This window comes from Rhinolophus sinicus, chromosome 4 (genome assembly GCF_057876585.1).
Source record: "Rhinolophus sinicus isolate RSI-liver-muscle chromosome 4, RSI-T2T, whole genome shotgun sequence".
Lineage (NCBI taxonomy): Eukaryota > Metazoa > Chordata > Mammalia > Chiroptera > Rhinolophidae > Rhinolophus > Rhinolophus sinicus.
The window spans coordinates 16,140,813-16,158,001 of NC_142504.1; the positions used below are offsets into that span (position 1 = coordinate 16,140,813).

The following is a 17,189-nucleotide window of genomic DNA, read 5'->3' on the forward strand; positions in this document are numbered from 1 at the left end:
CAAATATTTCTTCCAATATGTTTTATTTGAGATTTTTTATACTGTCCTGTCTTTGAAAGTTTTTCATTTCATGTTATCAGGTTTTCATTTGGTTTTTGACTTTAAAAAAAAATCTTACTTAAAATGTTTTTCCTACCACCAAGAAGAAAATATCTTGCATATTTTCTTTTAATATTTGTATATGCTTTTCCCAATTCTTTAGATTTTTAACCTATCTAAAATTACCTTTCTGAGTAGTATGAAATGAAATCTATTTTTTTCCGAATGTGAATTTTTCCAGTAGTAAATTTTTCTGGTAGTGAATTTTTCCTGCATTTATTGAAAAGTAAGTCCTTTTCCACTGATTTAAAATGCCACTTTTTCATATACTGAATTTCCATATACCCATGATTGTATTAGTCTGTTCGTTTTTTCCTATCTCACCATTACTGTGTAAATTTGAAAAGATGTTCAATTTAATATTTTCTTTCTTTTCAGAAAACTTCCTATCAAACAATTCTATTATTTGACACAGAACAAAAAAAGTGACATCTATGGAAATGATTCTTTGTAAGTTTGGGGTTTCTTTTTATTATATAAGACCAAATAATATTTTTAGATGAAAATGAGTTATATGAAAGATTAAAAAGCCCCAAAATGGCACCTTTCAGAAAAGTAGTGTTCCTTTTCTTTCAAGAGATTATTAATAATAGAAACCAAGACCAAACAATAAAACAAACCAAAAACCCACTAATGGTTTGTGGCATTTAAACAACTGAAGAAAAAATAGGAAATATGGAATCGTAATGTTCGAGGGATTCATACAGGTCATCTTGGTTTATTCCCTGTCTTTGACCTATTTATTCAATCTAATAAGAATCTGTTATGTTTCTTAAAAGATTCATAGAAAATGCCCCAGCACTCTCAACAAAATATTTAATCAGAATTTTATGAGGAGAAAGGTTTATTATGACAACCTACAGATAATTCTTAATAAAATTACTTCCTAAGTTTCTGTTTTGGATAAGGAATACTCATTAATTTACCCTTTGTTTACAGGAGCTATTTTCCAGTATATTAAATTATTTTTCACTCTTTGAAATAGTTTGTTGTATATAATACAAAAGCATACTTTTAAATTTTCAGGTGAAAATAAAACATTGACAGTACTGAAGTAACAATGAAAATATCACTTCGTTTTTAACTATCAGAATTGTTAGGAATCCATTTATAGGTAAAAAGTTAATATAGAGTTTGGCCACAAGAGGGAGCCAAAAAACATGAAATGTGTGGTTGCTCGGCCCTGTTTTATTCCCTTTGGGATTAGTAAAGTAGCTATGGAATGTGGCAGTAAAATAATAGACTGGTTCAGGTCAAGGAATTGTTGTCTCTGAGAATTTCTTCTTTTCATTCATTTCATTTTCAAACTTTGAGTTTTTAAAAAAGCTTACCTTTTAAAATTTTTTCCATTTTGAATCAAATACATTTTAGGCATATACTTGTCGATATTGTAGCTAAATTTGTCACATGAGAAAATTTTAGATGGTGATTTAATGTTTTATAAATAATAGCCAATCTAGTAACTGTAGACCCTTTGGATTCTTATATTCATTGCCCCCCATTCCCCTACTCAACCAGAAAAATAACTGGACGCCAAGACATGCTTTTTTTTTTAGTTCAAAGCCACAAACTTAGAGTCCAAATTTAAAAATATATATAAACCTTTTATGGTTCATGTGAATCATGTGTTTATAATATAGACTAATAAAATTATATGTCTAACATACCATTTTCTAAATACAGAAACAAAATATTAAAGAGTATATACTCAATTTTATTGATCTTTACTATCAACTGATTAACATTCTGTTCATTTTTCATGCCTGAAATATTTCCGAAATATCTTTATAGGCCAAAACTAACTGTTGAAATCTAAGCGAAATGGATGACAATCTCTAGTGTGGACTTTGTTTCTGGGCTGCAGTAGTATTTCTTGGCACGCAGGGCTCAGAGTAATTAGTAAACACACAACCTTCAAATGAACTGATTCAGAATGGGCATGACTCCAGGACCTTGTTCAGTTTTATTCTAGCCTCTCTGTCAACTGGGAGAGATCGGCAATCCTGGGCAAAGGGACAAAGCACACACAGTACTGATAATATCTTCCCCAACCAGGCCACACTGAGGTCATTTTAGGACATGTAATTGCACCACATGTATGGTGGTGTCAGGCTGCCACAGAGCACTTTGGCTACTGCCTACCTATGAGGGTGAATGTCAGTTAAAACCACAGCTCTGTTATCATTAGAAGTAGTAGGTCCTACCTGTGCTACAAACAGGAAATGCCAAACGGGTGGTGAGTGGGACTGAAGTTAGATTGAGCAGAATGGAAAAAACTGATCAACAGACAACTGAGATATGATGACATCATATCTTCCTGGTCACTTAGTCAGTGTTGCAGAAAGTCAATCAAAATATTATAAGGTCAGTATAATCTTAAAGACACTGTAGTTGGAAAATGGAATACATCTTTATTCTTAAGCAAGTTTCTAATAGGAATGTAAGCTTTAAAAAGTCCTTACTATAAATGAGGATTTGTTTCTTGTTTTTATTCTAGGATGCCCAAACCCCCTAATGCAACAGTAGGGTAAGTATACAACTTGCTGTTATAATCAAGAAAAAAAATATTGTCAATCCATAGGTCTTAGACAATAAGGAGACAAACGAGACTTTTCATAAAAGGCTTTCACAAGTGGAAGGAGAGGCTATTACAAGTCCCAGGTGACAGCATTACTGATTTCCCCCAATTATAACCCCGTTCATCTTTTTTTTTTATAAACTTTTAAATTTAGTACAGTTTTAGATTTACAGAATTATTGGAAAAATCGTAGAGAGAGTTCCTATATATCCCATACTTAGGTTCCCCTATTATTGGCATCTTACATTAGTAGGGTACATTTGTCACTATTAATGAGCCAATACGGATGCATCACATTAACTAAAGCCCATACTTTATTCAGATTTCCTCAATTCTCCCCTAATGTCCTTTTTCTGATCCTTTTTTAGGATCCCATCCAAGAGACCACATTACATTTAGTAGTCATGTCTCCTTATGTTCCTTTTGGCTACGACAGTTTCTTAGACTTTCCTTTTTTTTATGCCCTGGACAATTTTGAGAATTACTAGTCAGACATTTTGTAGAACGTCCCCCAAAACAACCTAGGCTTTCATTTGAATAGCCTTTTGAACAGATCTTTGCTTTTTACCTGAAACACAATTTTTGACTGTCAACTTTTCAGTTAAGATTGACAGGGACTCTAGTAGCACCAAGCACACCTTGTGATCAAATCTTGGTTTCCGGTACCAGTCTCCAATAGGAGGAACGGGGCTCCTTGGAGAAACGGCAGATTCTAGGAGTGGAGCAGGAAATATACAAGATAGTCTTCAGCATCTTATAGTGCCAGAAAGTAAGGAAGTGCTAAGAACAAACAAGAAAAAAACAAACAAAAATTACCACAACAATAAGTGATAAAGGATTCAAACAAACAAACAAACAAACTACAAAATGCCCACAAAAACAGGGATGTGGGTATAGGAGCCAACTGAAAGAGTTCCCCATGGCCAATATGATTAACAAAATATAGTAGTACAGGATTACTACTGAAGTACCAAGTACAAAATGCATATTCACAAGTCCATACTGATATAAAAAAAATGAAGCACAGTCAGTATTGCTTCACTGAAAGAGCAGTTACCACACTAGTGTTTTCAGGGCTCCAAGCGACATCTATCAGTTGGGATTCGGGAATGTCCTGATTCTGTTCTCATGTCATCAGAGTCGACGAGCTTGTGCCTTGATGTGGCATTTATTAAGTAAAGTTCATGTGGTATTTATTAAGCAACGTAAATAAACTGGAAAAGTGTTTAGTGATTAGCAATAAAATAAATCCTATACCCAATTCCAAAACATGTTCAGGTGAGAGTTTGTGAGAAAACCACATCACTTTACACGAAAACAGAAAGAGCTGACTGACCTCATAAATGACTTTTGCTTGGAATCCAGACTTTTTCTCTTACAAATCAGTCTTAACTTCTTGTGGTTTCTGTAAGAGACTAGGAACTTGCTAAGATTTTCAAACTGCGGGGTATTTCAGCGATCCCTCCAAGAGGCCACGGCCGCTGGATTCAGTACAGATTTACCTGAGCAGCTAAGTAAGGGGAGGGGCCTGGACCTGGGGCTGCACCAATGGAGCTTGTGACCTACCAGTCAGATGACACATATTGAGATCTGGGTTTGAAACCGAGACTTCATGATATAACTTACGCTACCTTAATAAATGTGCCATTTTAGCTGATGCTCTATGAAGCTATTTGTTCCTGGCTACCTTGCTTTTAATGCCACCGCAAGTAAATGGCAAAACCAACCAAAAAGGCTTGGGACTGAAAAATATCATATGAAGGAAAAGCAATGAGACATTTTAAAATATACGTCTTGTTGAAATTATTCTCATTATTTTGTAGTCACACCATCCATAGCGACTTGGAGAAGCTATTAAATAAATTCTGATGCTACTGAGAAACTAGTGAAAGGAAAAATTCTGTCACAAGACTCTCATATCAACATTCATGGCATAACCTGTACATTTATTCTGACCTGGTAAATACAACATTAAACAGCTTTCCCAAAGCTTCTGTGGGTTATAAATGTCAGCACTAGAAATGCAGTTAATCTTTTCAGCTCTTTCTTTAGCTGTTCTCCTCTAAGAACCCAGAGCACTCACGCTGCAGGTACGAGTTTCCTTCTCACTGCTGGCATGTGCCCTACAGGAGCTCTGAGTCATCCCTGGTTGTATCTGCTGGGAAACAAAAGAGAAATCTACTTGCTCTCAGTTCTGGAGACCAGAAGTCTGAGATCAGGGTTTCGGCAGAGCTGGTTCCTTCCGAGAGCTGGGAGAGAGTGTTTCCTGCCTGTCTCCTGACTTGAGCAGTTTGCCGGCGATCTCTGGGGTTCCTTGGCCTGTACATGTGTCACCCTGACCTGCCTTCACCTTCACGTGGCATTGTCCCTGAGTGCATGTCTGTGTCCGAATTTCCCTTTTTTTGTAAGGACACCAATCATACTGGAGTAGGGGTCACCCCACTGCAGTGTGACCTCATTTTAATTAACTCCATCTGCAATGACTGTGTTTCCAAGAAGATCGCATTCTAAGGTGTATTTATTGTGTGTTAGGACTTCAACCAACAAATTCGGAGGGGACACAATTCAACCACTAACACTGGTCTTGCCTTTCCTTACTTTCCAATTATATATAACATTTCTCTATTCCATGTACTTCCTAACTTAGCTATCTTCTAACGTAGATAGCTCTCACAGTTTTTTTTTTAAACCTCTGCTAGTTCTTGAGGTGACAGGAAAAGTACATCCCTGTGGTCTTTTTCACTTGTTGAGTTTATTTTCTTTCAGTGCAGTAGCTATTTTGGGCTTTTTGATTTCTAAACAGCACTGTGTACATAAACAGGCAGTATATTTTGTTGACTGATTGCTTAAAGAAACAGATGGCCTGGATTGAAAAGTTCAATCCAAGATGGTTAGAGATCACTTTACATATTGACGCAGAATGCCCAGAACAATTCCATAAAGTACTGGGATCCTCTTAAAACAAAAGACAGGAATTGAAAGCAACTAGAAATTCTAAAAACTTACAAAATTCACGTATCTTCTGCTTCATATTTTTGTATCAGTTGTGAAAGTTATTCAATGATAAGGAATTCAGTAGATAACAAGCTGTGGGGGCCCAGCCCCAGGTCCAGCCCCCCCCCCCCCCCCCTTACTCAGTTGCTCATGCAAATCTGTACTGAATCCAGCAGTCATGGCCTCTTGGTCGGCTCCCTGAAATACCCAGCAGTTCGAGAGTCTTAGCAAATTAAATCTATTCTGGATTTGTCTAGCAAAGTTAAGACAATTTCATATGTTTTTTGGTACATACTCCATCAAAATGCTCCCTGTCCTATGCCCAGGGATTAGAAAAGCACCGGCCACAAAAGAAGGGTCCCAATAAATATTTGATGATTGATTTTTTAAATTTCTTTCTGTTCTGTTTGGTTTTGTTTGTTCCACTAAACCTCAGCGAGATCTGCGGCCCGTATCCGATGGAACACCCCTACCACACACACATCTCTCGCGGTGCCATGTTCCCGAACTTCAGGTCACCTCAGGAGCTCTACACCGGCATTAAAGCTCGAAACCAACAGCCATTTCCTCCCACTGTGCCAACCAAGGCTTATGACACAACCGTTTTGAAGACAAGAGGTAAAATATGATTTGAAACCAGAACAGTACAAATTCTTCTTGTACCTGTAGTTTATTCAATAATAAAGTTAGAGGAAGTAGGGCTGAGGACCCAAACCATAAAAGTGCGACCCATCAGATGAGGAAAGCTGTTCTCAACTGTGGCTGCACTTTACAATCAGCAGGGACGTCACCACCGACCCATTAAACCAGGTTCTCTGCAGACGCTGTTAACATTTCTTCTTGATACAGAGGCTCTCCCGTGCTAGAAGGAGAAACCACACATTGTAGAATTTGGCTGCTTTTATTCTACTTGTATTTTCCGTTATTTCCTTCCTGCTCTCTCCTATGGCTTAACTTTTGAACACTCCATTCTAGCTCAGGGGATAGTTCAGCACAGGGGACAATAGCTGGTTCAGAGCATCAGAGTCTGGACGTGAACGTAGCAGCCGTGATGAAAGTGAAAGGTCTACACTGAAGCAAGACTCAGACAGTAATGGGGGTGGTTTGTTCAGTTCCCCTTAACACGCTGGAACAGTTTCTCATGGACGTGAACACTGGGGACTTCCCCGATGTGTTTTACTACAGAGGGTGATAAACCCATACACTAGACATCAGGTCTCTCCCACACTCGACATCGCAAAACAGAGAAGAATCCAATGGAGAAAGACTGAGGGTAACTGAAGGTAGTAGAAGAGGTACATGGTAGGCAGAGATAAACAGTGAGGGTGCCAAAAAAATGTATGCCAGTGGACACTTTGGTCAACGTTGCTCAAAACAGTAATTTGCAGTAATCAGAAGTGTCTGGACCCTGATGGTAACCACTCTGAGCACCTCTTGTAATTGCAGAAGTCAAACGTGACTTGTATTCATCTTTTGTTATCGGTATATATTGAGTATTACAATTTTAATACAGTTTTCCTTTCTTAAAATATGTGTACATATTTTTGGCACCCTCTATATTTGTTGGATGAATTAGGGCTGTGAGGTGAGACCCAAGAACTGTCCTATAAGGCAGGTCCTCTGTACATAAATTGGACGCAAATGTAAGAACAGGATGCTGCCATCATCTATACTGATGCCAGTACCTCATTAGGAGACAGTAACATTTTGAGAGATCATTGTGGAATGTTGGTGCACGGACTATGGAGTCAGACTGCACGGGTAGAAATTGGCTTTGCCACTGACTCACCATGGACCATGGGAAAGTGTCTTCACTTCTCTGCCTCTACTTCCCAGTCTATAAAATGGGAATATTAGTCTTACTTAACAGATAGCACAGATAAGTATTAACAGTTACTATTTTTCCGACTCTGCTACCCTATAATGATTCCAGTACATGGGCAGCATGCTGAACTTTTCTATTACCTCTCAGTCCAGTCAGCACTGATAAAAGGCAGTGAAACTATATCAAATATATGTATCTAAAGAAAGTACACATCCATACATATGTACGTGTCATTTAGTGTGCGCCTTGTTATACTGGGGGAGCTGGGGAGTAGGGCATTGTGCAAAAGAACTACAAGGTAGGATACTGAAGCAATTAAAATTTTTATGATCTTACCGGGTAAATTGTCAAAGTAAAGGTATGTTTCTCAATCCCTGCATTAGATAACTTCTGAAATTACATGAAGTACATACAGTTAATGAGAAATCGCAGAAATGAGTGTTGAAATTTATAAAAACACTTTTCAGTGCAGTTGTACATCAGAGACTGAAAAAATAAGTTACCACATTGATTTTCTGCTCTTCCAAACATTACCCGTCCCTGACCAACTAGTCACTCTTGGGGGATTTGAAAAAGATGAGAATATTCTAATAACCTTTATAAAGACCATTCCAAGAACTAGTGCTGCATTAGGTTTTCAACTCTTCCACTTACGTCAACTCTTCTTTATCACAAATAAGTGGCAGACAGGTTAAAAATACAGGCTCTAGAACCAGATTACCCGCGTTTGAATTATTCTGCTTTCCTAGCTGTGTAATCTTGGGCAAATTGCTTATTTTCTTCAAGCCTCAGTTTCCTCATTTGTTAAAGTGGAAATAACAGTACCTTCTTCATATTGATGTTATGGAAAATGCATGTGATGATATATAAAACAGCACAGTACTGGCACACAGTAAATGTTTAATAAATGCCAGCCTTTCTTCTTATTACATATGGGGATGGGTGTTCAGAGCATTCTTTGATGTGGAATTTACCATGGGAACAGAGGAAGCCTGCCGGGTTTGGCAAAGCTTATCAAATCATGGTAGTGTCCGTTAACCCACAGTTTTGCGGTCAAACCACAATCCAAAAATATGAACTGGAAAATTCCAGAAATGAACAATTCACAAGTTTTAAATTGCATGCCGCTCTGAGTTGCATGATGAAACCTCCCAACATCTCATTCCATCCCATCCTGACATAAATCGTCCCTTTGTCCTGCATATCCATGCTGTATGTTCCACCCACCTGTTGGTCCCTTAGTAGGTTATCAGATGGGAAAAAAACAACAGTATACATATGGCTCAGTACTATCCTACGTTTCAGGTATCGACTGAGGCCTTGGAACGTATCCCCTGCGAATAAGGGTGGATACTGTTCCACTGATGCCTAACAAGCTGCATTCTTTAAGATGTTCTCTTTCAACACCTTTTTGGTAGCAAGTGCTAACTCCATTTCTTGATATTTAGGCAGGGAAAAGCCAAAATAGGTAGTTTAGCAATGTATTCGCTGAGCCTGCAGAGACCAGAAAGAGGACGCAGGAAGATTTCTAATTCCCCTCAGAACTCCCTTCATTCAAAAGAAAGGTGAGGTACTAGTTCCCCTCCCACTGCTAGGAGCACTAGGGTTAGTCATTCTCACTGTGTGTGGCCCACAGACAGCTCATGAAGGGGGGTGAGAAGTCAAACAAAGCTGTAACTACGTAGCTAAAGCATTTTCCTGCATCCCTCTCTATCTCCGATTATCGCATCTCTATTTATTGTACTCACAAATCCCACTAATTAGAAGACTGTTCTTGTATATTCGGGATAACAGTGCTTTCCCTGAAATTTTCAGGTAATCCTTATAGATACGAACTGCTTGATTTTCCCACGGATTCAAAGAAAAAAGCCTTGACTTGGCCGGGTCAGGGTGTATATTATGACGTAAGTATCTTTCTAAGTGTGGGTTTAAAACAAAGGGAAAAATGTTTTTAACTTTATACACTTATAAACATCCAAACGAGGGACTGTTTTTATTTTCTATCTGAAAATTATGAGATTTTGACCAGGATTCACATTTTTCTGTTTGTTTACTTAGCTAATTTCAGATACTTTGGGCAGTTATATACCATTTCCACACTTACAAGAAAACAGGTTCCTCACAAAAGAAGGTGAAGGAGGACTGCATTTCCCTCACTATATGTCCCCCAACTTTATTCTTTTTGACTCTTAATATATCAAGTAACTCCAAATATGCATAGAGCAAATGGGAGATTTTCAGAAACACTTGCAACTTAATTGTTCCAACCATTATATTTATGTAGAATCAAAAATAAAATAAAATAGCCACTGTTTATTGAGAAATTGTTACACACTAACCACTTCACATACACTATGTCATTTAGGCCCTTATAATAAGCTCATATGGTTAATATCATTATCCCCATTTTATAGATGAGGAAACTGAGGCTCAGAGAGTTTGTGATTATCTCATGATCATAGAAGTCAGGCTTATGAGACGCCAGTCTCTGCTCTTAACCTCTATACCATGACTCCACATGGATAAAAAGAGAAAAATGTTAAGTTATAAAGGAAAATATCTAGAAATTGGAAAATAGTAATAGCTAACATTCATTGGCTGGTGAGCTTCTAAGAGGCAGCGCCAAGGGTTTCCCCTGTTATCTCCTTGCATCGAACAACCCATGAGGTAGGCAATAAATAATCATGAAAAGCTGGAAACATTTGGATTTTATGGGAAAGTCCACGGTTGACAGCTCAGAGTGGGGTGGTCACGGCCAGGTCACAGTTGTCTCTGAAGTAAGCAATTTCCTGTTTGTTTTTTGTCAAGTTATACATCAAGAAAAATCCTTGATTAATCATCTATTTTACTGGATCTCTTTCATTCTTTCAAGCAAAATCTGTATTTAAGCAGCCCAGAAAAATGAGAAGTTATTCTAGACACCATTCCATCATTACATGTTCTTACAGCCAAAGTCTCCAGCTCTGCAGTTTAGTTTCTTTTTTCAATTTCCCTCATTTTTACCAGCTCATTAAAACGCTGCTCTCCTCATGTCACACCCCTTTGCAACAACCTTGACTAGCCCCACTTGTACCTATGTGTAAATCCCAATGCTTACACTCAGCTACGCAGACCTTTCAGGATCTGGCCTTTCTCCCTTCCTACAGCCTGGCTTCACTTGCTCGTCTTCCGACAGGTTCATGGCCATTTCCCATTCCTGGAATGTCCTCCTTTCATGGCCTCTCTGCCTACGTGAAACTTGCTCACTCTTCAAGGCTCAGCTCAATGGTCATTTCCGCTGTGCAATAGAAAGAGAAGCAACTCGAGACCTGTGTTCTAGTTAGTCCTCTACCTGCCATTTGTTCTCTACATGATATTAGGCATATTGTTTCTCCTCTTTGAGCTTTAATTAATAAAAACGTATCTGTATGATTTCAGTAAAATCTGTCCTACAAACTTCACAGGATATGAGGACAATATGAAAGATATGAAAGCACTTTGGAAAATGAAGTGCTATAATTTATAAAGCATTATTATTCCTCCAACAGAAGTGACTACTCCCTCTTCTGACTTTCTACAACACTTACTATAACCAGTCATCTTTCACATGTGTTTCATATCTTGTCAACCAAATTACAGGCCCTTTGAAAACAGAATATTGTATAACATGTATATTCCCCACAGCACTTCGCACATAAATAGTTTTGACTGATTTATTTGACTCTTCCTCTATTAATTGATCTCCTCTATTAATTAATCTCTAATGAATTAATCTCTTAATCTGTTCTAATTGATCTTAATTGTCAAATTTTCATTCTTCTGGCTCATCCCTAATCCTAATCAAATGCTGCACTTCCCTGGACAAAAAAATCAAAATAAAGTTGATACTGAGCTGGATGGGAGTACTCATAACTCATGCTTTTCTTCTCCTTCTCCCTCTCCTAGCTCTTCCTCTTCCGCCCCCTCCTCCCCCTCCTCCTCTTCCTCTTCTTCCTCCTCCTTCCTCCTTCTTCTTCAGGTTCACATCCTGTACTTGTCCTTCCCTACTTTTCACCACTTAGTTGGAAGAGGTGGTCAAAGGGTCTTCAATTTTCTCTGCAACGTTCTATTTTTGCTAAAGGAGGATACTTTTCACAGTATTTACGTTTCCTGTTGGGAGAGCAGTGCTTCCCAACCTTGGCTCACATCCCAATCACCTGGAGTGGGTTTTGTAAACCCCAGCTCCCAGGCTGTACCCCACCCTCATCACTGAGCACACAGTGTAGTCACCATTCTGGGGGTGGGACCGCAGACAAGAATGCCTTGTTCCAGAACTCGTAACTTATTTTTATGGGCGAATCGTCTTCTCTCCCCTCCTACTCTCCCCTAGGCCCAATGGGAGGAGGAGGGACACCAATGATTTCACAGTTCCAAAAATGGGTCTCCTAGTTGTGAAAGAGAAAACTCCAGGAGCTGAATCTTAGTATTTTCCATCCAAGTCAGTGAGAACATATGTATAACATACTGGTAAAGGGTGTGAATTTTAAAGTGGCTCAGCTCCTGGCTCTCAACTGTATCAGCTGTATGACCCTGGATAATAAATTCAACCTTTCAATACCTCAGTTTCCTCATAGATAAAACAGGAATAATAATAAAATCTACCCGGTAGCTGTCTTCAGAATGAAATGCATGTAAAAGCACTTAGTACCATATTAGCACACAGTCAGCTCCTAATGGATGTTGGCTGCTGTCAGTATTATTATTCTAATGATTATAACACTTTAAGTGCTGGGGCTTAACTTTGACAGCACATTTGAAAGGTCATTTTGCCCTGTCCTTTAGATTACATGTATCTGAAGCCTGCGCCTTCAAGATCGTAGAAATCTGGGTACCTCATCCCCACCCGGACCCCAGAGCTGCCCAACCTTTCTGTCTGGCTGGCCAGGCCGTTTCCCCCAGCACAGTAACTACTGATCAGCGCACTCGTCACTCCAGCCAGCAGCCCTCCCTCTGCAGTTTCTTTCTCACTGGCCATTGCCATCATTACCACGCCAATCATTCCTTTTCCTTTCATAACTGGCAAATAGGTTACAATTTTGACTCTTTGGGGCTGTTTTTGCATTACTTGCTCAAGTGGCCAAAGACGTGTCCTTTCCATTTCTCAGAAACTCAAGCATCTGGTCTTAGCTTTTGCAAAACAAAACTATTCTTTAGGATGAAATCGACCTTGTACTCATCTTTTGAGTAAGACGAGATAAAATCACAGAGGTCAAGGGCCATAAACCTCCCTAATCTTGGACTATTTGAAATATTTTTAAAAGCCATTTTCAAAGCCTAACTGAGCCTGCTACCCGATACCCTTAACTCTAAATATCTGGAGGACCTTTGGTTTCCCATGGAAAGAGTACTCACTCGTATCACCCTAATAAAGGAATGCAGTGTTCCTTTCCTTTTTTTAAATTTATTTTTTTATTAGTTTCAGGTGTACAAAACAATGTACTAGTTAAGACGTTTATATACCTCACAAAGTGATAACCCCACTCCCCCAATCTGCTACCCCTCTGACGTTGTATATGGCTGTTACAATTCCACTGGTGTCCCTTCTTGAACCGTCTGCCATCGTTCCAATCTAAAGTGCCCACCCCCCTCCTAGCGTTCCATTCCTCCCTCCTAGCACACCTCTGTCTCTCCAGAATAGCACCCATAACCCACACGCATCCGCAAATAACTATAATGAATTTGGCAAGCACGCAGGCACCTCCTTTAGAAACATGTCACCTTACCAAATACCTAGTTGCCCACAGGGCACTGCTCTGTGGCCACCACAGCCACAAGCCTGCCCTCCCAGCCACTCCTTCCCAGCAACAATCAGGGTATCCAGAATGGGAAACCCCCTGGAAGATTCTCTCTTCCCGACCACATATGCTCCCTACTTGCGGTCTTGCACCCTCCATGCTTTCTCCATTCTGTCTCAAGCAGCCCTTTCATCCCATTATCCATCTTCTCCCTCCAACTCTCTCTTTCAAAGTCCTAAATACCAAAGAAAACGATCTCTGCCAGTCTCATGTGCGTGCCCTTCCCCTGCTCCGCCCCACTCTATGTACATATTCATTTCATATGTAAAGGAACAAAGTGCCTAATCATAACTTCTTAATGTAAAAAGGGTGCTGATACAATAAAGTGAAATGTGGTCCAATGGAGCAGTGTCCGCAACGCTAAAATGTCTCCAAAGGGCAGGGTAGTCTCCACCATAAACACTTTCTTGCTCCCCTATTAAACCTGGTTAAGCCCCATCATGCGAGAGTGAAACACAACAAAAAGAGTGTTTAATTTGTTGTTGTATTAAATGTATTACAACAGTTTTGTTATTTTATGGCAATTTATGGAGTTTTGCCCTTAGCACCTTGCACATGGTTTTGCATGTAATGGGTATTCAGTAAGTGTTTTTTCAATACCTTATGAGTCACACAGATTTCATGGGCTGGGTTGGGACTGTAACTACATTTTACGTAGTACTATTCCTCTGAGAGCCCACTCCAAATTCACAACACCTAACATCACTCCTTTGTAGCCTGGGGTGTCTGCCTAGATACTGACATCTCAGGAAGCAAAGTTCCTTCCAGCCTTGTACTTCCTTTCCACATGAGACGCAAACTTCACCTGTGAACAGTGTGTTTAACCAAGAAACACCTATCGAGTGGATGGTCGCCACCCAGCCCTCCCCACAAACCTCTCCAAAGAACATTACCTTAACAGACGTGTCTCCTGCCTCTTGAAACTCTTCCCAGGACACCACAGGCTACAGTAAAATTTCATGTTCCCTATTTCCTGCCTTGTGCCCGACTGCATTTCAGGAGATCCTACTGTTAGTTTACACCAGAATGAGATACAAGGTTAATCTAGCCCCTCAGAAAAGTAATTTTGAAACATCCTTTGTATTTTTAAATGAGCTGGCCTTGCAAATCTGGCAAAGATAAGGAGAACCAAGAGGGCTTTCTGTAGCCTGGAATAAGCAAACCACGTAGCTGTTAAAGATCTATAGGTGTGGTTAGTGACTACTTCTTGAGACAGATTTTCACCAAGTGTCTCCGACCATGACTGCTCTGGATGTAAAATGGCCAGCACTCCAACCTCACAGGGCAGCTGCGAGCGGCATCAGCCTTGGGCTCAGGAACTTTGGAGGCCCCCACGCGTTGAAGGCTGTGCCCCTCCCTGAGGCAAGGAGTTTTGGGGGATAAAAGGATATGTCTCTGCAGCCCATGCTCCCCGACTGACGCTGGACTGCAGAGTTAGCTGACAAAATGGCTTTGAGCCCAGTCGCAGAGCCTTCCTGGGGTCTCTTCCTCAGGTCCATCTTCCTAGGGGTTGACAGTGCTGCCAAGCTACTATGACCTCTAGGCCAAAGGGGTGGCCAAAACATGGCTATTTGCTGGGAGCAGAGAGAATGGGTAGGTGGGGCTTGAACTTGAGGACCAGGGTCCCCTCATGTATCCAAGGCACCTCACAGTTTGTAATAAAGCTGGGGGTAGGAAGAAGGGCTGCTGCGGCCCGGGGTCAGCGGCTGGCTCTTCAGGGACCACTGTGTCCCAGTGCACAGTCTGAGAAGTCCAAATTTGAACCTGGACTTCGGTTTGTTATAAAGGTAGGAGAATGGAACTTATTTTATTTATTTAATAGTTGATGTGCTTGATTTATAAACTATTTAGGCGGAACGTGGGCTCCCATCTGTACTCCAGCCCCAGGACCTACAAATGTTCAGGGTGGGCCTGGCTGTGCCGGCAACCAGTGCACAGTGTTAAGAAATGTTAATTCCATACTTTCAGCACCATCCACCCTCTGCTCTCGCTGTTCCTTTAGCCTCCCCATCTCTGCTTGTCACTGCAGGCTCTTTCTGGGGTGTGACATATCACGGCCTCTTGTCTCCTCCTTCCCTCTCCGCTCTCAGCCCCACTATTCAGCAAGCATCAATTTCTCCCTACTCTGAACTTGCAAATACTTTTGTCTTAACCGTCTTTTATAACAGAGTGACTTCATCTGATAATAGTTACTTGTGTTCACTTTTTATCTCCCCTTCTAGCCAATACACTTATGGATGGCAAGTTTGTTTCTGATCTAGCCTTGTTTGCTGCCACTATCTTGTAAATACAGTGTTCAGTAAATAATTTATCAAGTATGCTCAATCTGAGAAAAGGTGAATTTCTAAGTAACCACAAAAACTGCACCCCAACTCATTCATACCTTCACTTTCATCTCTTTTGAAAATGCAAACTAAAACTCCGTAGTAAGTAATTAAGTCTATGGAACAAAAAATTGTATTTGAATTTGAGTGACTTAACTGTCATCAGAAATTCATAAAAGATATTTAATAGTGTCATCTCAGGCAGGGAAGGAGAAGGGGAAGGCACACAGTTTTGACTTCACGTAGGCAGGGGAGCACCTCAGAGCCCTTTATATCTGTAATACAATTTCACTGTAGCTACGTAGGACTTCCAGGAACAGTTCTCCAATGGACACTGTCATAGCACCTGTGAAAGGAAGGCTTTTGGAAAAGACCTCACCACACCTTTGATAAAACATTGTGCTTATCTCTAAATATAGTTACAGTTGCACAATATTAGTAATTAATGAATAAAAAAGTAGGATCTGACGTGAGCCTGGAATTTCCTTTGCCCCCATTCCCGGTGAGATAATGAATCAGCCTTTATTCTATGAGATGATATTAAGAGCAATAATCTTTTATGTTCATATTCTAGTTTCCTAAATGTGTTGAAAAAAACAAGCCAGTATTCTACCCAAAACCTCCTAAAACCTTCGCTCCTAACACTTCTTTAAATTCATGGGATCCTATGAACTCTTTCAAAGAAGCCAACATACAAAGAAATCTGGAGAGGTCCCACTGGCTTACTTCATACGCTCATGATTTTACAGGTATGAGTTCACTTTAAGACAAGTAAAAAGAACAAAATTAGATATTTGACAAGTGTTGTTACAAGCTTTCATCTTCTAATATTTTTCCGTGTTTCTTATCTAAGTACTAATAGAAATTAAGGTGGGTGGTAAGTTTCTCGTAGCAGGCAACTGGGAGGTAAAGTTGGTTTTCTTTTTATTGGTTCTTATGATAAAGGGGAATGGGTAAGTTTTTCTCTAAAAGGTCATTTACCTGCCGTTCTTTGTTTAACAAAATAGTAAGACATGATGTTTCCATTAAGGTCTGGGGCCCATGAACCCCCTTGAACTGGATGACTACCACGAAAAGGAGGTAGCAGAACTAGCCTCCCAGATGGGATTCGACCCAGAGCCCGTAAGTAACTGCAGTCAACTCTCAGTTACTGGGGGGGGGGGGGGGGGGGGCAGTATCCAGGCGTTGGGCTCTTTCTTGCTTTGCCCACTTATTTGCTTCATGAGTACTGATGACCAAGCTAGAAAAGGGAAAATTTAACTCATTTTAGAAGTGACTTCTGAATTGATTTGAACTGATTTGAAAACCTTTCTCCACTATTTTTAAGAACAAGCAAGGTTTCTTTTTCTCTTCAAAGTACTGTTGGGTTTTTTAAAACAGATTTTATACTGTTACTGTTGCTAAAATTTACAAAGGAATTGATTTACAAAAGTTTGCCTAGTAACTTAATGAGATTCTTAAATTCCGTGAATCTTTGCATATTTGTATATCTTGTACATTATCACTGCTTTTGAAGAAATAAACGCTTCTTCCTGATACCCACAATAATTGAGAGT

General features: G+C 39.8%; 1 protein-coding gene and 1 long non-coding RNA gene across 4 annotated transcripts in view; one reads left to right on the top strand and one right to left on the bottom strand.

Annotated features, from left to right (window-relative positions):
* Positions 1-17,189, top strand: part of SPMIP4 (sperm microtubule inner protein 4) — a 37,817-nt gene that overhangs the window by 14,618 nt on the left and 6,010 nt on the right. Inside the window, exons 4-9 of the mRNA XM_019726125.3 lie at positions 478-549; positions 2,597-2,626; positions 6,108-6,289; positions 9,312-9,400; positions 16,208-16,382; positions 16,664-16,755. Of these exons, the coding sequence (XP_019581684.3) occupies positions 478-549; positions 2,597-2,626; positions 6,108-6,289; positions 9,312-9,400; positions 16,208-16,382; positions 16,664-16,755 (640 nt within the window). The remainder of the gene's footprint in view (positions 1-477; positions 550-2,596; positions 2,627-6,107; positions 6,290-9,311; positions 9,401-16,207; positions 16,383-16,663; positions 16,756-17,189) is intronic.
* LOC109444616 (uncharacterized) overlaps positions 1-17,189 on the bottom strand; it is a 38,722-nt gene that overhangs the window by 13,621 nt on the left and 7,912 nt on the right. The window contains exon 2 of one of the 3 annotated variants that reach the window (XR_016021048.1): positions 3,316-3,457. The exons of 1 other annotated variant lie outside the window; for it this stretch is intronic. This is a non-coding gene — a long non-coding RNA (uncharacterized LOC109444616). Of the gene's footprint in view, positions 1-3,245; positions 3,458-17,189 lie in introns of all 3 variants that reach the window. One more of the 3 variants, XR_016021049.1, reaches the window with a different exon arrangement.